The 23,976-nt window shown below is 49.4% G+C and overlaps 8 protein-coding genes across 8 annotated transcripts; 3 read left to right on the forward strand and 5 right to left on the reverse strand.

Annotated features, from left to right (window-relative positions):
• Positions 1-78: 78 nt before the first annotated feature.
• Positions 79-2,084, reverse strand: MGYG_01406 (hypothetical protein; the record flags this gene model as incomplete). Its single annotated transcript, XM_003177279.1, has 6 exons — positions 79-467; positions 528-738; positions 835-1,226; positions 1,320-1,433; positions 1,509-1,806; positions 1,890-2,084. 6 exons carry the CDS (start codon positions 2,082-2,084, stop codon positions 79-81), a joined length of 1,599 nt encoding a protein of 532 aa, XP_003177327.1.
• A 474-nt stretch (positions 2,085-2,558) lies between these two features.
• Positions 2,559-2,978, reverse strand: MGYG_08931 (hypothetical protein; the record flags this gene model as incomplete). The annotated part of the gene is made up of 2 exons (XM_003177280.1): positions 2,559-2,692; positions 2,801-2,978. 2 exons carry the CDS (start codon positions 2,976-2,978, stop codon positions 2,559-2,561), a joined length of 312 nt encoding a protein of 103 aa, XP_003177328.1.
• A 321-nt stretch (positions 2,979-3,299) lies between these two features.
• On the forward strand, positions 3,300-5,155 carry MGYG_01407 (high-affinity methionine permease; the record flags this gene model as incomplete). Its single annotated transcript, XM_003177281.1, has 6 exons — positions 3,300-3,342; positions 3,415-3,747; positions 3,803-4,254; positions 4,330-4,501; positions 4,568-4,730; positions 4,783-5,155. 6 exons carry the CDS (start codon positions 3,300-3,302, stop codon positions 5,153-5,155), a joined length of 1,536 nt encoding a protein of 511 aa, XP_003177329.1.
• A 792-nt stretch (positions 5,156-5,947) lies between these two features.
• MGYG_01408 (hypothetical protein) lies at positions 5,948-7,394 on the reverse strand (the record flags this gene model as incomplete). The annotated part of the gene is made up of 6 exons (XM_003177282.1): positions 5,948-6,551; positions 6,635-6,735; positions 6,813-6,880; positions 6,943-6,986; positions 7,078-7,255; positions 7,313-7,394. 6 exons carry the CDS (start codon positions 7,392-7,394, stop codon positions 5,948-5,950), a joined length of 1,077 nt encoding a protein of 358 aa, XP_003177330.1.
• A 3,215-nt stretch (positions 7,395-10,609) lies between these two features.
• Positions 10,610-11,643, reverse strand: MGYG_01409 (NADH dehydrogenase iron-sulfur protein 3; the record flags this gene model as incomplete). The annotated part of the gene is made up of 3 exons (XM_003177283.1): positions 10,610-10,663; positions 10,734-11,383; positions 11,472-11,643. 3 exons carry the CDS (start codon positions 11,641-11,643, stop codon positions 10,610-10,612), a joined length of 876 nt encoding a protein of 291 aa, XP_003177331.1.
• A 555-nt stretch (positions 11,644-12,198) lies between these two features.
• MGYG_01410 (hypothetical protein) lies at positions 12,199-17,987 on the forward strand (the record flags this gene model as incomplete). Its single annotated transcript, XM_003177284.1, has 6 exons — positions 12,199-12,251; positions 12,328-12,394; positions 12,493-12,608; positions 12,675-13,043; positions 13,101-14,914; positions 15,844-17,987. The coding sequence occupies 6 exons, from the start codon at positions 12,199-12,201 to the stop codon at positions 17,985-17,987; spliced, it is 4,563 nt and encodes a 1,520-aa protein (XP_003177332.1).
• Positions 17,988-18,626: 639 nt separating this feature from the next.
• On the reverse strand, positions 18,627-20,233 carry MGYG_01411 (2-oxoisovalerate dehydrogenase subunit alpha; the record flags this gene model as incomplete). Its single annotated transcript, XM_003177285.1, has 5 exons — positions 18,627-19,394; positions 19,448-19,657; positions 19,718-19,779; positions 19,849-20,036; positions 20,118-20,233. 5 exons carry the CDS (start codon positions 20,231-20,233, stop codon positions 18,627-18,629), a joined length of 1,344 nt encoding a protein of 447 aa, XP_003177333.1.
• A 1,816-nt stretch (positions 20,234-22,049) lies between these two features.
• MGYG_01412 (ubiquinone/menaquinone biosynthesis methyltransferase ubiE) lies at positions 22,050-23,077 on the forward strand (the record flags this gene model as incomplete). Its single annotated transcript, XM_003177286.1, has 2 exons — positions 22,050-22,239; positions 22,305-23,077. The coding sequence occupies 2 exons, from the start codon at positions 22,050-22,052 to the stop codon at positions 23,075-23,077; spliced, it is 963 nt and encodes a 320-aa protein (XP_003177334.1).
• Between the last annotated feature and the right edge of the window lie 899 nt (positions 23,078-23,976).

The raw sequence follows: 23,976 nt of genomic DNA on the forward strand, positions 1-23,976 counted from the left end.
TATTCCTAGAAAGTATCGAAATATCTATCCTTATTATGATTAGTTAAATAGGCTGTTCGTAAATAATAATAAGCAAGCTCATGGCAAGGTAGCCGGGGTGACTCTGAGCCTGAGCGCATTCGTAGGCTTCAATGCGAACCCAGACCAGGGCATCTTAACCTTCTTATCGACCGCATGGAACTCCCACTTAAGCAGAAGCTTGACAAGGAACACTTTAATCTCGAGCAAAGCAAAGGCTCGGCCTACACATACTCTCGTTCCGCTGTGGAAGGTTTGGTACACGTACGGATCGTGGGCTGCCTTGGGCAAGTTATACCATCTATCTGGGTCGAACTCGTCTACATTTGGACCCCAGATGGACGGGTTGAGTTGGGACACAGCAGGGTACATCATTAGTAGAGTTCCGGCAGGTATGAGGGTGCCGCATATGTCGACATCTTGTGCGGCGGTACGCAATAACGATACGACTGGTTGGGTTATGTTAGGAGGCATGGATAAATATATCATATACCAGGGGGGAAACATACATGGTGGGAGGATGCGGGTAGCTTCTTTAATGACGTGATCTAGGTATTCTATCGATTGGATTGAGTCGTAGGTGAATGAACCGTTGCTGGTAGCTGCGTATATGGCTGTGCGCAGACGGGTCTGGACAGACGGGTGAGTAGAAAGCATATGCAGGCACCAGATAACTGAGTTGGAGGTAGATTCATGTCCTGCCACCATCAAAGTTCGCAGCTACGTTACAGTTAGCCATGTTACACAGCTAGATATACATCGAGGTGATAGAGTTATGGGTAAAAAAAGGGGGGAAGGCGGGAGGGACGGATGTACCTGCGAAACCAAAACGTCTTGACATAAAGGTTGTCCCCTCTCGATGTATCCTCGTAAGATCATGGTGAAGATATCGGTATCAGTGCTACCGAGCTTCTCATCGATATCTGACTCCTGACTGAGCTCGGAGATGCGCTGTTTGACGTGGTCTTCGAGCAGCTGCTTGATGACGTTGTTTGCATGTAAGAAGCGACGGTTGGCCTTGAGAGGAATCCACTTGCGAGCCGGGAAGAAGTTGTTGAGAGCTAGCATGATCTGGTCTGTGGTCGAAAGATGCATGACTTCCATGGACCTGACGTAGAACTCTGAGCTGTGGGTGAGGCTGTCCAGATCGTAACCCAGGACGGCCTTTGCTATCAGGTCTACGGTAGCCTTTGCAATGACCGAGGTGACTGCGTAGGTTGGTTAGCCATGATCATTTTCTTTTTCCCTTTTTATCTCAAATATAGTTATGAGAGTAAAGGAGGTGATAGGAATACACCTACCCTCAATAACATCTCCATAATCAGAGAGCAGCGCCCCCATACACCCAGCCAGCTGGTCTCCCTTGGCCAGCATGATCGGCATTGACCTTTTGACATTTCCCATCAGGAAGGGTCCTAATTCGGTTAGCACGTGCATAAGTATAGGTACATATGTTTAGTTGTATATACACTTTATCGGGAAGAGCGTACCAGCAAGGCTCTTTCGCTGCTGGCGATGGGCGTCACCCTCGGCAAAGAAAACGCCCGTCTCGCCAATGATCTCCCCAGCTGTGCGAAAGAGAAAGCCTGGCTTGACGAAAGAGTAGCACTGCGCCTGGGAGACTTCCCTCAGGGCTCTGGGGCTGGAGACCAGAACGACCTCGAGGTTCCCGAGCATGAGGGGCCGTATGAGGTCTGCAGATGGGAATTCTCGCATCCAATCGACAGCAGCTGCGTGGGGGCTGCTGGCGCGGAGCTGCCTGATCGTCTGGCCAAGCAGCCAGTGTCCCTGTAGAGGTCAGATGGCCGTCGAGGTAAGCGGAAGCGGGATGGAAGTGACATATCTGACGTATGCACGAGGGATAGACACACCTTTGGAGTTGGGATGTGGCGCAATGGAGAGACGAGAAACGGGTAGACTAGGACCTTGTAGGCCGTGACGGCGAGGCAGAAGAGCGCCGCCAGCAGGAGACACAGTCCCAGATCGATGGAATAGGGCTGATATCGCAGCGCATGGAGAAGGACGGCGCCTGCAAGGACGAGCGCCAGGAGAAGCGAGAGAATCATCTTGCGGTCGTATTCGAAGTAGAAAAGCAGGAGAAAGCCGCTGTAGAAGCTGTAGAAGTTGAAGAATGTAGTCGTATCCGTCGTATCCGTCGTAGTAGAAACAGTCGTCGCAGTCGTGAATATTGGCCGTAAGGGAATAAGAGAACAGGAGAGCAACGGAGTGAGACAGCAGAGAAGGCGACGAGGCGCCCCTTAAATAGGCAAGCAGCGCCGTGCAAGGTCGACTTTGCCTGTCCCACTGCACGCAGGCAATGCAAGATATCTCAGGCCAGAGGGACGGCAGACTGCAGACGAGGCATGCTCGCTAAGGTCGCCAGCCTGCCAATCGAGTGACTGACTGAGTAACTAATGGGCTGACGATTGACTGACTGACTGGCTGGCCGGACGAAAAAGACGACTTCTCCGGCTGGCCCGGTACAGAGTACGGAGCAGGTGTTGTAGCAGTAGGAGTCGATGCCGCAGTAGATCCTGATATCATGCATATGCCCTGCGACGGTCAAACGGGTATATCTCGTCTCTCCTCCCGTCGTCGTCGTCGTCTTTTCCCTCTCTTCTCGCCTTCTTCTTGCAACTGATCTGCGCATCGCATCGTGTTTCCATGCAGTCATCTATACATCAACCGCAGGACGCCAGGACAGCCTGACAGCCGCCACCCAAGCAAGAGAGCGACCCAAGATGCAGTCGAGATGCAGAGCAGATGCAGTCGAGCTGCCAACCGGACCCGGGACGTCGTTTCTTCTTCCTTCTTCGTCTTCTTTTCTTTTCCCCCAGTTGCATCTCATCGCCCGCCTGCCGACCCGAAGAGCGACCCCCTGTCCGGTCCGTCCCATCCCACTGATCCTCCTGCTGCTGCTGCTGCTCCTGCTGGAGGGCTCGACTCTCTGCCAGCCTCATCCCTGCCCTGTAGCTCCGTCCGCCCTTCCATTGCCCTCTGCCAGTTGCCGAGATCTCGTAGTCTGGGTGCTAGACTTTTGGCTGCTCCACCAGCTCTCCACCGGCCATGGAAGATTTCTAACTTAGCATCGTCTCGGGATGGCGTCTTTTCGACCTGAGATAGCGGAAGATGGAGTCGGACGGGGCGGACAGGCTCGATGGGCCTGCTCTTTGGGGAGTATATAAGAAGAGCCCGACGGCTACCGTGAGCTGGAGCTGGAGCTGGAGAGGAGTGTCAGTCAGTCAGTCAGAGTTGGCAGTGAACGACCAGAAGACGAACCTATGGCCGACTCGACGGCAAAGCTGAACAGCTACGAAGCTGAAGGTAAGACAAGAGAATAGTAAAAGAATAAGAAGAAGAGAAGAAGAAGAACTGACAGATGGTCAATGGCAGCAGCAAACGAACACCATGAAGAAGCGGAATACCACACCAGCGAGTCGCGCCGCCAGATCGGCCTCGTCTCAGCCGTCTTCCTCATCTTCAACCGCATGATAGGCACCGGCATCTTTGCGACGCCCAGCGCCATCTTCTCGCTCTCAGGCAGCGTCGGCCTCTCGCTGATCATCTGGGTCGCCGGCATGCTCATCGCGGCCGCAGGCATGGCCGTCTACCTCGAGTTCGGCACCGCGCTGCCTCGCAACGGCGGCGAGAAGAACTATCTCGAGTTCGTCTTCCGCCGCCCGCGCTTCCTGGTGACGGGCCTCTACGCCGGCTACGTCGTCCTCCTGGGTGTGTTATCCTCACCATATATACATCTATATCTACGTGGACTAACGGGCTGCAGGATGGGCGGGATCGAACTCGGTCATCTTTGGGGAGTACATCCTCCACGCGGCGCAGATAGAGGTCGACCGCTGGAACCAGCGCGGTGTCGGCCTCGCCTGCATCACAGCGGCCTTTCTCATCCACGGCCTCGCGCTGAAATGGGGGCTGCGCCTGCAGAACCTGCTCGGCGTCATCAAGCTGCTCGTCATCCTGCTCATCGTCTTCTCTGGCTTTGCGGCCCTGGGCGGCGCCCTCAAGATCGAGAAGCCGGACAACTTCAGCAACGCCTTCGAGGGCACCACCGGCAGTGCGTACGGCGTCGTCACAGCCCTGTACAGCACGATCTGGAGCTATATCGGCTACAGCAACGCCAACTACGCTCTCAGCGAGACCAGGAACCCCGTCAGGACGCTCAAGATCGCCGGCCCGTTGGCTCTCGGGACCGTGGCTGCTCTATACATGCTGGCCAACGTACGTCTCTTCCTTGTCCTTTTTTATGTATTTCCACTGTTGGCATTTCTTGATACTGACGATAGCGAGTTATAGATTGCATACTTTGCTGCGGTACCGAAAGACCAGATAGTATCCTCTGGCCGCATCCTGGCTGCCTCGTTCTTCCGTAACATGTTCGGAGAGCAGGCTGAGAGAGCTCTCTCCGTCCTCGTTGCCCTCTCGGCCTTTGGCAACGTCCTCAGCGTCATCTTCTCTCAGGGCCGCCGTGCGTCTCCCCCTAGTCCTTCAATATGTTGCTCTCGGAAGTATACAATTGGCTAACATCCTGCAGTCGTCCAGGAACTAGGCCGTGAGGGAATCCTGCCGTTTTCCAGTTTCTGGGCTAGTAACAGGCCCAGGAACGCCCCCCTGGCAGGCCTCTTTGCTCACTGGCTCGTCTCCGTCGTCATCATGCTCGCTCCTCCGCCAGGTGATGCCTACAACTTCATCCTCAAGTACGTCTCCTCTATCTACCGTTCCCAAAAAAGTCAACTAACAAAATTGCAGCGTCATCTCCTACCCTCTAGCAGTCGTCAACATCTTTGTTGCCGGTGCTCTTATACATCTCTACCTCCATCGCGATTCTTACCAGTGGGCTCCTCCATTCCGTGCCACCCTGCCTGTTGCTACCTTCTTCCTCCTGAGTAACATCTACCTCACCATTGCTCCCTTTGTGCCCCCCACGGAAGGGCAGAATGTGTACAAGTCGCTGCCATACTACCTACACTGCATAGTCGGCATCGCAATCTTCGCTGCCGGAGGTATCTATTGGCTCGTCTGGGCACGGTTGCTCCCTTGGCTCAGAGGCTACACGCTCGAATGCGAGGTCATCACCCAAGAGGACGGTTGGTCCCGGAGGCGCTTCTACCATAAAAAGTAGTCGACGCGCTGCACCCGCTCAAATCTGGTCACCCGACCAGAACTGTCCAATATCCCTTCACCAGCCTTTGCATTACACCGGCTGCTCCGACAAAAGAGGCGCAAGGCTTGCCGCTTGGGTTGGGATGCATTGACACTCGGCCCGTCTTTCTCTTTTCTTTTTCGCTCTACTAACGACGTGACGACCTATAATTCTTTCAACAAGCACATCATCCGCTATACATACTCGCTTATAAAATGCACATCGCTTGGGCGCTGGCTGCCCATGATCAGAGCATGGGCTTCAACATTGCTTATATGGACATATATACAGGTTCCATTACAACACAAAAGTACATAACTAGACTAGACCGTACATATTCACCGGTTACTTTAATCCACGATCATCTCAATCTAGCATCAAATCCTAGTCCCTATCCTTATCCCTGTGTTTCCCATTTCTCGTCTATATATATGCCTGTTCTCGAATATGTACGTACAATCGGCTTAGGCCAAGGCGGATAAGAAGGATCAACCGTTATCATCAGTTCATAGACATGACACCGACGGTGGATTCTGGATCCGGCATCAAGGGAGCTTATCAGCTAGATAACCCTTGCGTGCTTGCGTGCTTTGCTTAGTGAGCTATCCAGTATTTCGTCATCCAGTGGCCCGAGAGCTCCTGAGTACTTTGAGTCGTTAGGAAATGACACCGGAGCAGTTCGATGATTAACGGCACTTCTATAACACTAGACACGTTTCAATCATCCAATTACACAAACTACCCATTACCCATTACACGTAAGATATCACCTCAGCTCTCTATATCTATCGACACCTGCTGCTGATGCGCCATCAAAATGCGAATAAACTCATTGACTGCTTCCGGTGCTGGATTCGTCAGTCTCACAGTCATCACAGAACAGCTTGGCAAAGTCCATAGGCCGTCATTGTTTTGACACTCATGCATGTCCGCTGAGATTAGCGTGCTTGATTCCAACCCGGATGACGGGCTCAGGTAGTCCTCTGCTGAAGTGCTACAGGGGTGGAATACGTTGTCGTCGACACCGGTGGTATGCTGGGGATGACTGCCTAAATCGAAAGTGTTTGTGAAGTCGGTCGTGGTAATGTTTGATTGATCCATGCAATCGAGAGCAAAATGTGGCAATGTATGTGTGTACTCTGGCATGACCGTTTCATCATGGGAAACAGGGAACAAAATCATATCGTCCGCGGAAGGGTATAATAGTTCAGCGTCATTGGATATCAAGCTGATGCCGTCGTTGAGTGACTGGTTTGCATCCATGCAGAGTTCTTCGCTGTGTGATGCAGGACTTGATTCAGCAGTACTCAGACTGTCACTTTCGCCTGCACAGTCCATTTGACTCTTACAGAAGTGCCGTGACATAAATGCATACCTGTGGCAGTAAGGTTAGTTCAGTAAATAGGGGCATATTGATATATCGTCTAAATTGGTAGGTAGGTTTGGTAGGTTGCTTACTGGTTTTTCAACGAGTTAGGGGAACGCAAAGGAAATAGATCATTTCTAATCTGTAGCCATCTGCGGCCCTGTTTCTGTACTGCATCCCATAGTATTTGACACTACCAACTTAGCTCTGACTTTATTTATTAAGGGTGAAATATAAAAGCCCGGGGGGTTTCCCTGTGCGTTCACATACCTCTAACTCTGTCCATTCAGACCTATCTAAGGCAGGATCAAGAAAGTGTTGCCATCTTTTGGCGCATTCTATGTATCAGTTAGTTAACTAGCTCATTGAACATCATCATAACCATACTTGTCAGACTTACGATCTGCTGTACGTCGAGGTACATGCTCCGACACTCGCACCCATCTAAATAATCGTTAATATAAGCATTGAATCTCGTATATGCCTGGAGGATCGTTCAACCATCCAAGCAAAGACAGCAAGGGTCACTCATTACACTTTGCCTTCCGTCTCCACAGCGCCGCTCAGCAGCCTGTCTTCCTCCGCGGTCCAGGCTCCCTTCCTTAGGTCCCCGTCGAGCACATTAAGCCATCTTTTTCGGCAGTCTTTGTTCGTCCGCCCGGGAATTGCTGCCGCAATATTCTGCCAATCAACCACTTTATCAGGAGGATTATCTGATAAAGAAAGTTAGGGTATAGTAGATGACCTAGTGATGGTATAGTTGTACATACTAGCTTGTTGTTCCCGGAGTCTCTGGAGCAAGATGGCATCTTCTTCCTGAGTCCACTTGTTGATGCGCCGTGCAGGTTCCATGGTAACGGTTCGGAGAACAAGGTCCAATTAGTGAGAATTCCGTGAGTCGGGATATCAGTATGGATGGAACGAAAGTGTGGGTGGTGTTGAAGATTTATAGCCCGAATTGATGAATACTGCGCAAATCTGACACGATATGACGGTCTCATGCTATAGCGTGGGGCAGTGAGAATTATCTACCCCCATGTTTTCTCATGGTCTACTAGAATAAGGGCCTTTAAGCACCCGCGAGGCCCATATTCTAAGGTCGTTCCACCTTAGCACGGGTATTGTGATTGAACAGAGACGTAGCTGAAAGCACTGCCTTCGCCCTTCAAACTCTCTCCTGCCGCGCCCCCATTGAAGACGACACCTGAAGAGCCGCTGAAAAGGGAATGCATCCCGGTTTGTTGTCTGCATGTCTGAGTAAGCTTCATGCATATCAATACGGCCCGCCGGGTGTGATTTGGTCTCTAACCACACGCATGGGTTCTGTCCCTTTTCCTTAGCTGCCACTCAAGTTTGACTGTGTGGCGAGTCAAGCTACAGTCTGTGTAGAGATAGGAGATTATTGCGTGTCCTGAGTAAGCGCTAATGCTCTTGGTTCGTGTGTTGAATACTCTCTTGAAACACACCTATTTATATCCTCAGGTATGGAAGATGTTTCGAGATTCAAACTGGAAAGGAGTGAGGTAACCCGCGCCCAAGGTACCACCAATCTAGGCCCAGGCCTTGTGGAGATTAATTTTGGTCTTGGTATAATGTCATGGGTCTTTGTGCCTAGGTAGTTGTCTCCTTGATCCCTGTGTAGATAGCTAATCTTGGGCCCTCTTGATCAGATACTATAGGCATCGATGATAGCGAGTACTCGCCGTCGAGACAGGGGCACTCATATTTCTGTAGCCTGGATACAACATTCACTGATATATGGCAATAACGGACACAGAATAATAGCAACAATTCTGTGCGAGTACAGGGTGATAGCATGATGTCATTGACTCAAGGATAGCTTGCATCTAGATATCCGTATTCGGGAGATAGTCCATGGTAGTAGTAGCTAACTAGTGAAAGAATATGCGGGACGCGCTTCAACGTTCCGGCCTGGAAGCGCCACCTCGGGGAAATAGCAAGCCAAGGTTGAGGGCTTCAGCTGTAGCAGGCCTCAAGCATCTAAAGGCCGCTAGCAGGCTAAGCAATCTCCTAAAGGAGTAAACGTTGAAAGAGATTGAGCGGGAGGAGATAAAAATAGCGCTTGCATTTGCTCCAGTATAGACCTTCTTTCCCTCCCGCAGGCGCAACGGTGGGGGTACGCAGACATCTGCAGATCAGAATCCTGGTTACTAGGCCGCATCTTTTCTTCCATGGCTGTAACCCAGTATTCACGTTGTAAGGCTTCATTGCAACTTAACTCGTCACATCAGACACATTCGTGATATGTTCAGTGGTTTCGAGTATTGATTACCCCTGACTAGTTCTCTTCTTCCGGCGGGTGAGCATGTCGTCGTCATCTTGATAAAACCTCAGGCTTGGGAGAGAAAAGAGGCGTAACTCTCTTTGGCTATGAGAATATATCATGGCCTTGATAAATATAGAGCCTCAGTGACAAGACTAACCTAGGTGCCTAGGCAGTAGTTATAGACCGGGGTATCAACTGCTTGAAACATTCAGTTTCAGTACTCAAAACGCAGCTGCAGGTTTGAGTAGCTAAGAAGGAAAACAATCTTACCAATGCCTGATCATGTCCAGTCAGATTTCCCGCTATCCAGCCGTTCAAAAATAAAAAAGGTGGTTACGATGTGTTTCCGGGGTGTATGTAGTTAGTTATATGGGGCCGGTCGGGGTAACGCTTAAAAACGACCCCTTACTCCGGTTATTTTTCTGCGGGTGACATGCAGGAAGGCTCGGGCCAAGCCAGCCGAGGTTGGCCGGTATAATTACCTAGTTAAATCCCCAGCGGGCCATAAATAAGGCATCCATAGACTCCACGAAGTCTACTACTTACTTATATGCGCTGCTTTCGGTCGTACTTGGTGGTTGCTGAGGCACAGCCAGCCCGATGCTTTCGTTTTGCGACCAAGGGCCTGTCAGCTTCTGCACCCTGACAGACGGTTGGATGCAGACAGGCAGTCGTCGACCTGGAACATAAGGCGCGTCCGAATGAGAAAAGCATATCTGCATTCACACTCATTTCAACTCTCTGTGGATCGCTGCGATTAACTATACGAAGCGGCGTTACTATCCGAAATCAGTAGTTATGTTTTTCTGAACGGAGTCAACAACACTATGGAGAAAATTTTCAGCGTGATTCAAGCTCTCGCGCACAGAGATATTCAGTCGGTACTCCATTCCATAAACTCACAATTGTGCTGACGCGATACGACTGCAGTATTGTGTTGATCTAAGGTGGAATTGTGCCCGGAGCTGAAAGATGTAGTTTCTCTCGAGTCTACTATCAACATCAATAATCGACTGGTTCAACAGGTTTAAAGACCGGAAATCAGATCACTGTTTACTTGAGAGTTGCCTAATAGCACAAGTGCACTTGTAATACACCTGAGGCACCTGAGAAAAAAGCCATTGAAGATGAGAGAGAGCCGCGGCAATATGCTATATTTGCCCACGCACTCCCTGGCACCTTTTGCTGCAAGAGGCGCATGATTGGTTCAAAATGTTTGTTTAAGCGCCGTGGCCGTTCTGGTTGTTGATGCCAGCAGGCAGGGAGACTACTCGGTACCTTAGGTACCTACTTAGGTATATAGGAGCTGATAACTAGTCAAAGTATTCCACGCTCTGCGCAAGTTGCTCCCATGTTAGCACTCATCAACTAGTTCGAGTTGTAGTTAGCTATCAAAAGCAATTCGGGGACGCATAGCTACTGTCCGCATTTCCACTCTTTAATCACCTAGCCGCCTACCTATAAAATGGGAACGCCGCCTCTGGTACGTTGCGCTTTTGTCCTACTCCTTGTCGTGTGGAGAAATTAAACGTCAATTCGACCCCTATATCAGGTAGAGGTAGGCGTGATATCCTGCCAAAACATGCGTTCTATCATATCAATGCCGTCTCCTACATTGATTATATATGCTTAAAATTCGGTTGAAAATAAAAATTTCCAGTTGAAACTGGCTGAGAAGGTGAACCACCAAATGTACCGTTATACGTAGTACGTCTAAAATAAACTGTGACAACTGGAACAAGTGATAACAGTAATGTATTGAAAATGATGTACAGTTGATTTATTTCTTTTGCTCCTCTGGCTTCTCCTCGGGCTTTGGGGTAGGAAGTTTGAACTATCAGACAAGGAGTGTTAGCAGCGCATTTCTCTTGTTTTGGGGAAGAAACGAGATTGTAGTTACTAACGTTGTCTGGTTTTCGGTCAACACCATGGCCAATTCCTTCCCAAGCAGACGAACCGCCCTCGAAATTTCGGAATGCCTGTGTCAATTCCAATGGCTCGACAACAATACGCTTCTTCTCCTCGTCATATCTGATTTCAGTGTATCCGGAAAGAGGGAAATCCTTTCTCAGAGGGTGACCGTCAAAACCGTAGTCAGTCATGATTCTTCGGAGGTCAGGATGGCCGGTGAAGAATACGCCAAACATATCATACACTTCACGCTCAAACCAGAGGGCACCATCGTACAGTGAGGTGATACTGGGGACTGGGGTTGCCTCATCTGCGTAAGTCTTGACTCTTATCCTGGAGTTATGGCGCACACTGAGAAGATTGTAGACCACTTCAAAACGGTACTCTCGCGTGGGGAAATCGACTGCAGTAATATCCGAGACTTGAGTGTATTCCGCAGCGGTATGATCACGAAGGAAGGTCATGACAGGTACGACACCAGCCGGGGGAACGTAAATGGTCAATTCATCCTTCCAGACCGAAAATTGTTGGATGTACTTTGGTAGGCAAGAGATGAGGTATTGGCCGTAGGTATGTAATTTTGCGGACGTCTCTTTATACTTGTCTGTTGGGTTGACGATCGGGCGGTTCAATTGACCGACGGCTATCAGCTGTGTTAGCCATGATTTGCTCCTTTAGGGGAATAAAAGAAGAATGGCCAAATAAAACATTAGCAACAGGGTTCGGTTTACCAGGTCGCGGCTCCTCGCGCGGGTTGGGAACTCCCTCCTTTGATACAAACTTCGCATCCTGGAATTGAGCAGACACTGAGAAAAGGCGTAGCGAATTCGAGGTTCTCCCTGCCTGAACAGAGGCCAAGGGCCGACGGCCTCCCAGCCGTATGACGGATCGCCTGGACGCCATCGTGAATAGAGCAATTGAGCTGCAGCCCGATGGAATTGTGGTCGCGGAGAAACGAAGCAAGTGTCTGGATATCGCTCGAGTGGACGTTGCTGGCTCGACATTCTTCTCTCGGTCGTAAATGCAAGACGCTGATTGGCTGCATCATGTGACGCCCTCGAAGCACGTGATTGTATCACCTGACCAAACGTGACACTCTATGACTAAGCAAGCGCCTCCCCGAAAAAGGAAGAAGAAGAAGAAGAAGGCGCCAAGACACTGCGCAGAAAGCTCATCTTTCACTCCCTCCTCATTTTTCGCAGCGCATCCGATCTCGACGTCGACATCTTCCTCCTCCCACCATCTTTCTTCTCTCCTCGGTGTCTCTCCGTTTCTCACGGCAGGTTTTCATTTCTTTGCATTCGTCTTCGGGGGCTTCAGCAGGTTATCTTGTCCTATTTTAATCCCGTGCTTGTTCATGGTCCCTCCCCAACTTTCCTATTCAGAAGAACCTCAGTTTTTTTTTTCTGCCCCATATTCTCCAGCAGATTCTGAGCCAGTGCGAGCGGGTGTCACAACATGTCTTCACGAGCCTTAAACGATTCAGTCATTGACGACGATGATGAGCTTTGGTGAGTCTGCTTTATGTCACGGATGGGTTGGCGACTTGGGTCACAGATGCTAATCTTAAGTCTTCTCCGTCTGCAGCCCGCTCTGTATTGAAGAATTTGATCTTTCAGATAAAAACTTCAAGCCATGCCCGTGTGGTTACCAGGTACGCGTTGATATGAAGAAAAAACCATAGCCCCTCACTGCCTCTAGTGAAACGCCAAAAACTCTAGCAGGAGATTAACCGCTAACGGACGACTCTAGATATGCCAGTTTTGCTATAACAATATCAAAACCCATAGCGAAGAAGGCCGTTGCCCGAATTGCAGACGCGTGTATGACGAGAGCAGTATTCAATATCGTGTTCCGGATGTTGATGAGTACGTGGTTTATACCTATTCTTTCCATCAATGGCTCTTTTACTCATAGGAGTTTATTACGTATAGGTTCAAAGCAGACTTGGCTCTAAAACATCGAAAAGCTGCTGCGGCAAAACGAAAAGAAGCTGAAAAACGAGAAATCGAAGCCTCAAGCAGGAAAAACTTGGCTGGTGTCCGGGTCGTTCAGAAGAATCTCGTCTATGTCATCGGGCTCAATCCAACAATCCGGGATGAAAATCTACTATTACAAACCCTTCGAGGTGACCAATATTTTGGTCAGTATGGTGATATTGACAAAATAGTTGTCAGCAAGGCAAAACCAGGTGGCAACCCAAACCAAGGTATTGGTGTCTATGTGACATTTGCGAGGAAGATAGATGCAGCTACATGTATTGCGGCAGTTGATGGTTCACCTAACGGTGATAGGGTCTTACGGTATGTATATTCACCTATATATTTTGATTAGTTTACCTTACTAATATCTATTTATAGGGCACAGTATGGCACTACCAAATACTGCTCCTCCTTTCTCCGCAATGAACAGTGCAACAACCGGAATTGCACTTTCCTTCACGAAACCGGGAACGATAGCGACAGTTTTAGTCGACAAGACCTTTCGTCGATGAATTCAATTTCTTCACAAAGATACCCATCGAGCGGGTCGTCTTCCGCAAACCCACAAGCTCAAAGTCAGCCCGCCCAGCGTCCATCTCCTGCAATTAGCCATGCTCGGGCTGTTAATACTCAAAGTACGCCGTGGCCAGCTGTCAAGGACGATGGCGGGGTGCGTGCATCAAGCACAGATTCGTCCGCCCTTCCATCATCTGCAAGCTGGGCGAATAGAGATTCCTTGATTCAAAGAACGAGGAGGGAGAGTATAGCAGCGAGTCGGTCATCTCCAAGCCCTAAGCCTACGAATGAACAACTGCCTTCTCGACCCGTAAATGGCTATGGCAAAGAACCTCAACGACCAACAGAACAAGCTAGTTCTTCATCTGATTCAGCTGGCCCTAGTGAACAGCCAACTGCAGCACGACGACCTGAATCTCCGTCCCCTACCATGATGTTCGATAAATTAGTGAAAGCTGTTAATTCACCGGAGTTCCGGTTTCACTTCTCAACTGCAGCTGTGCCTGACAATGAGTTAGCATTTATCGAGAACCATCCGTCCTTAATAGATCCGTACGGGGGCGTCAAACGCCGGGCCATGCGTGAGAAAGCCGAGCAAGAGCGAGCAAAGCATGCCCTTGACGGGAAACTTTTACAAGCCCCAGCTGAAGAAGAGAACCTTGAAAGCGGGAGCTCACAGCTAGGCGGTGAACCAGAGGATGCTCATGGCAGTGTTGGTGTTCCTGGGAGACACCCAAGAGAACCACAATCCGCTATTCAGCCTCCTTCTCAGCAAGCGACAGCCAATAACTCGGTTGTCGGGTCTCCTGTTCCAAACAACCATCAGTTCCAGAACATCAACGTGAATGCCCGAAATCTCTCCCAACTTCAACAACAGCAGCTAATGCTACTCAAATCTGCTGGGGCCCAGCAGCACAATATTATGGATATCCAAGGCAATACAACGACTGGCACCTTTGATCAAAACGCCCGAACGTTCCAAAACCAGATGGCTGGCTTGAACAATATGCCTAGTCATACAAGACAGTCTTCGCGGTTTTCGTTTGCATACGACGTTAATACCAAAAACTCCGGTAGCAGACTTGTCGGCTCTCAAGGCCCCATGTTGCAATCCTCGAGCCCCAATCCTCTTTCGATCCCAACTACGCAACATAATCTCGGTAATCAATACTTTGTCAGCGGTATCCAAGGTCCACCACCAGGATTGAAGAGTGCTGGTACCCCTCCAGTCAGCGGTGGTGGCATGTTTGCTCAAGGTCATGGTTTCACTAGCACGATGAACAATAACCTTGGGCTAGGTACAAAGCAAGATGGAAATGCTGATCTGATGCGTGACATTATGCGTGCCAGAGGCACCGCAAGCGGGAATGTCCAGTCCCATGATGCAACAAAGCGTGAGTTCTTGTTTCCTTTACTCCAACAAAATAGCACACCCCCTCCTCTGGCTCCCGTTTCAGGCCTTTTGAACCCGCTCTATGGCCAGCAACTTGGGCTATATCAGGACCAAGTGCCACAGAAGCAGAAAAAGAGGGGAAAGAAGCATAGACATGCTAACACTTCCTCCGGTGGAGGCGGTGTAGTAGATCTTGCAGACCCGAGTATTTTGCAGGCGAGAATGCACCAAGGCGGCGCTAATGCCGCCGTTGGGCAAGGACTGTACGGGAGTCAGGGTCAAGGTGGGTACAACCATTCCAACATGGTGTACAGTGGAGGGTTTGGAAGGTGGTAAAAGACAACCCATTTCCAAACTGTGTGGCTCCCCCAATCACTTTTTCCCCTGCCCATCCTACCCTTTTAATCATCCCCCCTTCTCGTCAACCACATCTTCCTAAATATTTGCACATTGTATGAGATTTCATATTCTTCCAATATCCTCACCCAAGCGTTTATGTTTTATGTGCCTTTTCCCTTTCGTTTTCTATCTCCTTTTACCCACCTGCTAGGAGTACAGAGGCTGCTGTTTATTTTCCTTCTTCGGCTGTTTTATTTGGCATTTATTTTTCAGCACTGCATATGGGGAACATTCGTTGAAATGTGTGCGACTGGGCGTTCACATCGCATATTTGCGACGCTTCTTGATGAACTTGGCTGGCGGGAGGCGTCATACACATTACTTTTATCCAGGAATATGCTTTTCGAAGGGCTTTTTCGCGATATTGGGAAAACGTTTTCATATTGCCTGCCATACCAATGGCCGGGGGTTCAGGTTTCCTTTCGCGCCAACATACGCTTCTTCGGACTATACCCAAAAATACACTTTCCTTCGAGAGGAAATTTTTTTTGTATGTTAATCCTCCCTGTTTTTTGGGCTTGTACCCAAGCCCAGTCCTACCTATGTCTAAACAAAATTTCTCACTGCTTTTTTTTTTTGCCCATATAGATGTCTCCAACTTGTTATGTGTGATTTGAAGTATCCTCTGCCCTGATATTGTAGCGACGACTGCAGCCAATGTATATAGAGAAAAGGGGCCTCGAGGCTTACCCATGTAGCCACACCTACCTCCCCTACCACACTTCCTTCGCTACGCATCACAAAGCTTATATCACCTTTATCAGACCAGATAGGAAGTTCTTTTAGGTTCAGATGCTAACATTCTGATACTAGAAGACGAAGACTTCCCACCGTTGGCTCCAGCATCCAAGCCAGATTACGATAAGCAGCCTACTGACACAATTCGTCTGCCAATTCGGACGTCTCTTCCAGGCGAATCATCGCTAACATCAAGTCGGTCTGGTACTCCTGCTGTACCGCCTGGGCTCAGTTTACCCCATGCACACCCGTCTACATCCCTCGTTCATGAATCCAGAACGTCAAGCCCTTCGCTGCCAAAGACTCCGTTGACCATAAACCCACCTCCAGGATTAGTACATCCTCAAGCACTTGCGGAGTCCAATACGGCTGCGGAATCAGCACGAGGATCTCCTGCTACTCCCCTGAAGCAGACAACTAGTAGGGCTGCCGAGATATCCCTTGGGTCTCCTAAAGCAAAGGCAGGCAGTGTTGCCAGAAGCATTCTATCAAATGACGCACCATCGTCGAAAACACACCAGTCGTCTAGCCATGGGAGAGCAAAGCCTCTGAAACTTGACCTTTCGACGTTCGAGAAAATTCGTGAGCCTGTCGCCAATTCGACCCCAGTGCAGAGTGCTGCGGCACTGGCAACCTCCTCAGCTGGTCCAGATTCTAGACCAAATACTCCAGGGACTAGCTCTCGCACCTCGAACTCTCCAGCCCCCCGCCAACCAAGGGTCTTGCGTGTTGTTGATACACCAAAGTCAGAACAAGGACCTCCCACAGCATTGTCAAGTACATCTGTATGGGCCACGAAGCAGAGACCGGGCATACATAGTCTCTCCTCCGTCAGTAGACCAACGACACCAGCTGGCTCTGAGTATGATGCCCAAACATCTGCCTCAGTCTCTCGAGCGAATTCCCCACCGCCGTCTAGGATTGGATCTGCGCCTGTTCGAACAGTGACGAAGAGTCAAGTGAAAAAAGATAGGAAATTAAAGGCCAAAAACGCGGAGGCCAAGAAAGATGAAATCCTTTTAGCCAATGCAGCATCTAACAGTGAGACTCAAGCCCCGATTATCGGCCGTAAACGCAAGACGAAGAAGGCACCAAAACAATTCAATGGAGATGCCGATGCCAATGCGTCTGAGGGAGAACAGAAGGAATCGTCAAGTAATGACGCGGTAAAACCTCAACCGGAACCCGAAGCCCCATCCAAGTCAAGTGTTAGTCAGGAGGAGTCAAAGAAAGTAGAATCAAAAGTAACGGTACCCAACGAGCCATGGCGAGAGAATAACACTCTCCAGCAAATGACAATGGACGCCGAGTCGAAAGGTGTGCCAGTCAAAGATCTCTTCCTTGAACGCACGGCGCCTCTTCCCACTCTTCTCGGACAGCTTCAACATCGCGAAGGTTTCGATTTGAATACCCATCCGCTTTTCAACCCACCAAATCTGGGCCAGCGTACAGATATGAAATGCAATGCCGATGACTACGATATGCTGCACAATCCTCTGGAGTTAACGGAGGAACACCGTAAACAACTCCTTCGCGGTGAACCTGTCCGTATCAATAACGGTGATCCTGAAAAGCTCAAGCATCGTGCCCTTATTACTCCTACAGGCTGTATCCTCCGTCATCTTTCCGCTAAAGAGGAGGATCGGTATCTGGAATTGGAGAAGAGCCTCTCATCTTTCCTAGATGTCATTCAGGATTCTTACCCTTCCCTACTCATCTCCGAACCAGACGTCACCAACCGCGGAGGTGGACTAGATGCCCTCTTTGCTACCCCGGAGAAGTTCAACATTTGCTGGGTTGACGAGGATTCAACTCGAAATGGACTTGTATCCAGCATCACCTCTGAAGGCTCGTCTGCCATCTTATCGCACCCACCGCATGCAAATAGCGGCGTAAACGCATCCACGTCCGAGCCTGAGATGGTACGCTCGCATAATTGGGCAATTAGCAGTGGTGGCGAAACTGTCCCTATTCGCTCATCTGCATCCAAATTGATGGCAGGACGTTGTCCTAGCTTCGGGCCCGGCCTTGAAGAGCTAATGAATATGCCTGATGTCGAACTTCGAGCTATGATCAACACTTCGCAGGCTGATCTGGATGTATCGAGACGAGAAGTTGATGCTATTGACAAGAAGGTTATGGCCCTAATCAAGAGGAACAAAAAGCTTGTGCAGCAGGCTTTAGCAGCTGCAGTCGAGTCAATGGCCTCATCGCAATAGCCTTATCTCAAGGCGGTGTTATCCCATGCACTCTTTACTTTCTATTCTTTCTACAATGTTCTGATCGGACTTTCTTGGTTCCTTTCTCTTTTATTTTCCTTGTTGCGAGTCTATACACAGTTTTAGCACCTGTTTCCTTTCTTGCATCTTTGTGGAGTTTGTTCGACTTACTATTATTACGATCATTCATGCTTTTTATGTATCTGTCTTCCGTTCATTTTTATATGGTGTTGGTCTTTTCTGTTGAGTGAAGCCTCTGGCTAATTAAAATAGCGAATGTTACAACAAATAGACTATGTGCCACTTTTGAAAGCGTGTATTTTCTATATCTAGTATTCTCTCGCTCATCCAAAGAGAGAATCTTGATCTATGGTATATACATTTTAGGTGGCTCTTCAAGGCAAAGGCAGGGATGGGGAAAAAAGAGGAAAAAAAAACCAAGCCAATCAACCAATAGGTTCCGTATGGGGAACGAAACGCCGAAACAACGCTATAGTATTTATTCTGTGTGTATAAGTAGGTCTGTCTGTTGCAGGGTGACGGAAAATGAACCGTACGGTAAATTGGAAGTCGAATTATCCGGGGAAAGAAAAGCGGCAAACAGACGGAGTGATTGGTTTTGAGCAGGGATTGCTTCATTTACAAGCCCTTCAAGCCACCCTCGAACTCACTAAGGTCGTACTCCTTGGGATATTTCTCAAGGATGCGCCTGAGCTCTTCTCTCTGCTCCTTGAGTTCAGGGGTAAGCTCTGCGAAAACATCGGTAAACATTTCCTTCAAGGCAGGCTTCTTCTCTCTCTCAGCAGAAGCGAATTCTGCAAGAACATCCTTACGGAGCTGTTCACGGGTTTCACGCTCCAGGTCTTCATTCCAAATGCCCTTGTTCTCCATCCATTTGCGAAGACGGGAGATGGGGTTATCACGGCGCTTCCAGTCCTCAACCTCGACGCGGGCACGGTAAGCAAAGCTGTCGTCACTAGTACTGTGGTGAGAGATACGGTAACTCATGGCTTCGATAAGGATTGGGCGCATTGAGCCCTCAAGAGCTCGCCTTCTAGCTTCTAGTGTGACTTCACGGACTGCGAAAATATCATTTCCGTCAACACGGATGGTGTCGATGCCATAACCAATACCACGGCTGGCAATTCCGTCTCCTCGGTATTGCTCGAGCGTTGGGGTGGAGATGGCGTAACCATTGTTTCGGCAGATGAAGATGACAGGGCAGGAGCGGGTGGCAGCAATGTTGAGAGCGGCGTGGAAGTCTCCTTCGCTGGCCGCTCCCTCACCGAAGTAGCAGGCAACTACTTGCTTCTCGGCATTGGGATCCTGAAGGGCCTTCATCTTGAGTGCGTATGCAGCACCAGAAGCATGGGGTATTTGAGTTGCGAGAGTTGATGAGATAGTATGCTTGAAGCGAGGTGTCAGAAAGCGTTTAGCGCAGACAGCATTGGTATACTTACAGTGTTTACGTCCTTGCCTCCGTAGTGGACGGGCATGTTACGACCCTTTCCGCTATCATTGCGATTGGAAAAGAGCTGGCTCATGAACTGCTTCAAGGTAAATCCACGCTGCTGGAAGACGCCAGTTTCTCTGTACTGGCAGAATATGACATCTTTCATAGATAGGGCAGCTGCCGAGCCAACGGCAATACCTTCTTCTCCTGCAGAGACCTAGATGCAAACGATGAGCCAATATGCCAACACACAAGCGAACGAACAGCAATACCATACCATATAGAAACTAAGACGACCCTGTCTCTGTGCCTCGAACATAATCATATCCATGATGCTTACTATATAAATTCATCTTTCGGTCAGCCAGAGCGTAGTTTCGGGGCCAAGCGCCGAAGCATTCTCCTTACCGCTCAGCATGTTTTTGTACCAAGTGATGACCTCTTCATCCTTAACGTCTGGCGGCCCTCTCGACTTGTCAACGATCACACCCTCGGAGTCCATCACTCTATATGTCGGAATGGCTGGGTTCGAGGCAGGGGTGACGAAGGACATGTCGGACGTGAATTTACTGTTCACGGCGCCGGGAAACCGAACACTAAACTCCGAGCAAACACGTCAGTTAGCTGTCGCTCTGCTGAGACGCTCTACAGATGGCAATGGCTGTTCTGGTACTGACTGGTCAGAGCCTGGCGGCTGCGATACTGAGCTGGCCCATCGTACCCTGCTCACAGGCAGTCTGGCGGCGCGCAGCAAAGCTCCCTGGGCGGGGCGGGCAAGACGAAGGACAGGCATAGTTGGCTGTCGGCTGTGTCTCTATTCGTCTATCTGGTCGACTGTCCGTCTCTGTCGTCTGTCTGTTGTATCGTCAGGGTATCAATTGAGTCTCGCCTTGACTGCACGACGTTGATTCTTCTATCAAAATGTTATCCCGACGTATTGAAAAACTAACTGCAGCGAAGTTGTTTCTCTTCCCGCTTTGGGCGAGAGGTGGGCAACTCGGCTGGCGTCGGCTTGAAAGCAGGTCATGTGAACTTTTAGTAAGAACTTAATAATAGGCTTGATGATATAAGCTGCCAAGACGCAGCGGAAAAGGGGAAAAACTCGCTTGATTGGGTAAAAAGCAAAGTTGCTCGAGCGAGACCTTGAGGAAAGGCTTTTGCGGAGATAAATCACATGAGTTCTCTTGGCCCGGCACGAAGTTGGGATGATTTCACTGGAGTTAGCTATCGTGAAGCACATGTTATAGATAACAGAGTTATAGCTAGCAAGTAGGATCTCTATAGATATGGTGCCAGGTTACCATTCTATGGGAGGGTTGTCTTCGTGATCCCTAGACTGACCGAAGAGCAAGGAAACAGAGCCTTGCTTCGTCGGGCTACCAATCGGCCAAATAACACGCTATTAAATTATAGGTTATATAATTAAAAAAGCTCTTAAGTTTCAAGCATACATGCTTCTTGGACCGAAGCTCTTGCTTTAAGTGCAGACGCAATATCTGCGCGGCTTTATTAACTGGACGGGAAGAGCGTCTGGCTACACTATAAGCGCCGAAGAAGCGCGGGCTTGTGGAGAAAATGTCGCCTTGGCAGGCTTGGCATTTATACACAGTTGGGCTGATCCTCGATGTCCGCCCACGAGGTAGTAATTTTATAGTCTTTTTATACAGTTGAATACAGGATGCAGGTACCTTTCGACCGGTGCTAATATATTAAGGTGGAAGGATTGCATCATTATATCTCACACTTTACATCATAATAGACCAACCAATTATCCCCCCTAAAACTTCTTTGTCCGTGCGACTGGCCTTCCCTGGTTTATGGTTCCTTGCTAAGGTGTGCTTCAAAATTTCTGGGCCGGCGAATATGACTATTGCCTAGCTGTGCATAGCACAATTGGTTGTTGGGTGACACATGAACCTCCAGATACCGTTAATCTTTTGATATAACGGCTGCTAATTTGTGACTTAAAGACTTAAAAATCCTAGAAGGTCGCCGCCCATTATCTAACACTCCTCCGTACAGTATTACACTTTTTCCAGTGACAGTAGCTTGCGGAGTTTCTGTAGAGCTTGTTTAGCCTATAGGTAGTCCTTATTGCGCGTACGATAAACGATGAATATGTATTTCTGGGCTAAGACAACAAGGTACCTGCAATCCGGTGGTTTAAGTGCTTCGTATCTCTGAGCAACGGACAGCCCCTTCCGTGTTGTAAACTGCATGTTGCCGGCATAGAAGCGTGTTTGTCGATGCTCATTTCCATTCCAACAGATGTTGTTCAGGGGTGTCTATATCTGCCATACGATGGTAGGAAGTAATCTCAAAAGAAACAGCATAATTCCAGCGTTAAACTCCAAAAGTAATAAAATAGTATATTGAGATTGTCCATCACATATTCGTACTTGGGAATTGTTCGTAAAAAAGGTTGGAATTTATCAAGCCGGCTTGAGGCTGAAGAACATCACGTGATATATAATGATTATATAATCTAGCTGGAAGTAAATTTCTGGAGCTTTTTGAGCTTGGAAAAAGCAGCCAAAGAGCAGCTCGAGAAACGAGGGAAAGCAATAACAGAAAAAAAAGGGAGAGAAAGGAAATAGAAGATTGAAACAATGAACGCGCCAGCAAGAAATACGTGGCGAGGCCTGCACTGGTGTGCAAAGAGACGGCCGCTGGTGCCCCAAACTCCTTACAGGTGCTTTTCCTGCTCTGTTCGCCTATGGGCTCCAGGGCAGCCAGCCGATGAGCGTAAGACGCATTTTGGCTTCGAGACAGTGCGGGAGTCCGAGAAGGAATCTAGAGGTAAGACTTCTACCTAAGCTTCAATTAGCCTACTGACGCTCTACTTACTGATGTTGTTTTTCCAGTCGGTGCTGTGTTCAGCTCCGTAGCTAGCTCCTACGACACGATGAACGACTTCATGTCACTCGGCATTCACAGACTGTGGAAGGACTATTTTGTACGGTCATTGAATCCTGGCCGTCAGTACGCGCGTGAGAGCCCCGGCAAAAGCGGCAGCAGTGAGGTCGCCCACCAAGGGTGGAATATACTTGACGTTGCTGGCGGGACGGGAGACATTGCATTCCGCATGCTTGACCATGCCACAAACATCAAGCATGATCAATACACCCGGGTCACGGTTGCTGATATCAACCCGGACATGCTAACGGAGGGGAAAAAGCGGAGCCTCGATACGCCATATTATAACTCCGATAGGCTGTCTTTCATGCAAGGCAATGCAGAGTCGATGCCCTCCATCCCATCCAACTCAGTTGACCTCTACACCGTCGCATTTGGCATCCGTAATTTCACCAATAAGCAGGCCGCGTTGGAGGAGGCCTACCGCATCCTCAAGCCTGGGGGTGTCTTTGCTTGTATGGAGTTCAGCAAGGTGACAGTTGGCGCGTTCGATGAGGTATACAAACGATGGAGCTTTGGTGCTATCCCGTTGATTGGGCAGCTCGTGGCCGGAGACCGTGCCAGCTATCAGTATCTCGTTGAGAGCATCGAAAGGTTCCCTAGCCAGGAAGAGTTCCGCGGTATGATCCGCAAAGCTGGCTTCCTCACACCGGGCGAAGGCTACGAGAACCTGTCATTGGGAATTGCAGCAATTCATAAAGGAGTCAAGCCCTTGAAGTGATAACTCCCTCCACAGCTGCAGCCTCCTCCTCTCCATTTCCATCCAGACCGCCGACGGCAGACTTCCGTTCAGTGAATAGTCAGCAACTCTTTGCTTTTTTGTCCCGGCCCATGGCATCCATACACTTCCCCGGACAAGCAGGCAAGAGGACGACGCTCACATTTGTACTACTAAGCCATGTAATTTTCTATTGTCATCAAAAATATCGATAACCTCGCTTCTGAAGCTACTGATCAGCACCTATTTACAGTCCAGCACTCCAATGTGGTGGTCACAAGTTGCTTTTTCCTCTCTTTCCACAGACATGATTCCATCATCATTGATTCCATCATCACTATTGATTCCATACAACTGGCGTCTCTCTCGAACCGCATGCACGTCAACACCCCTTGGCTCTACGCCAAACTATCACATCCGCAAAGAGAGTTCAAGATTCCTCAGCATCCATTGACTCTGTTTCATCCGTATTGGAGGTGCACACAGCGAGCGTCCGCCCGTAAGGCGCACCCTTAACCCCCTGGAGAAAAACTCCGTCCGCCAGCCAAACTTTTCACGCCGCCCCTTTACGCGGGCCTGCCTCGTCCAGCAACCAGATACCTGCGGCCGGCTCGAACGTCCAGCCTCACAGGGGAGCGCTGGATGGCGAAATGCCCAACCGCGGGTCAACACTTCCCGTCGGCGACTGACTAAGCAGTGAAACCTTGATCTTATCAAATCAAAAAACCCGCAGCTTTTTTCTTTTTTCTATTTTTTTCCATCTCGGCTCTTCCTTGGAGCGCCTGCCCCCCTCGCACCTCGCACCGCAGCTATTGATCTTCGCCAGACGCAAACTTCCCTTTTGCATGTATAGAGAGCGGCGGAGGCGGCAGGCTTTGGTTTCTACTTGCAGCCCGTCACAC

This window comes from Nannizzia gypsea, genomic scaffold (genome assembly GCF_000150975.2).
Source record: "Nannizzia gypsea CBS 118893 supercont1.1 genomic scaffold, whole genome shotgun sequence".
NCBI lineage: Eukaryota > Fungi > Ascomycota > Eurotiomycetes > Onygenales > Arthrodermataceae > Nannizzia > Nannizzia gypsea.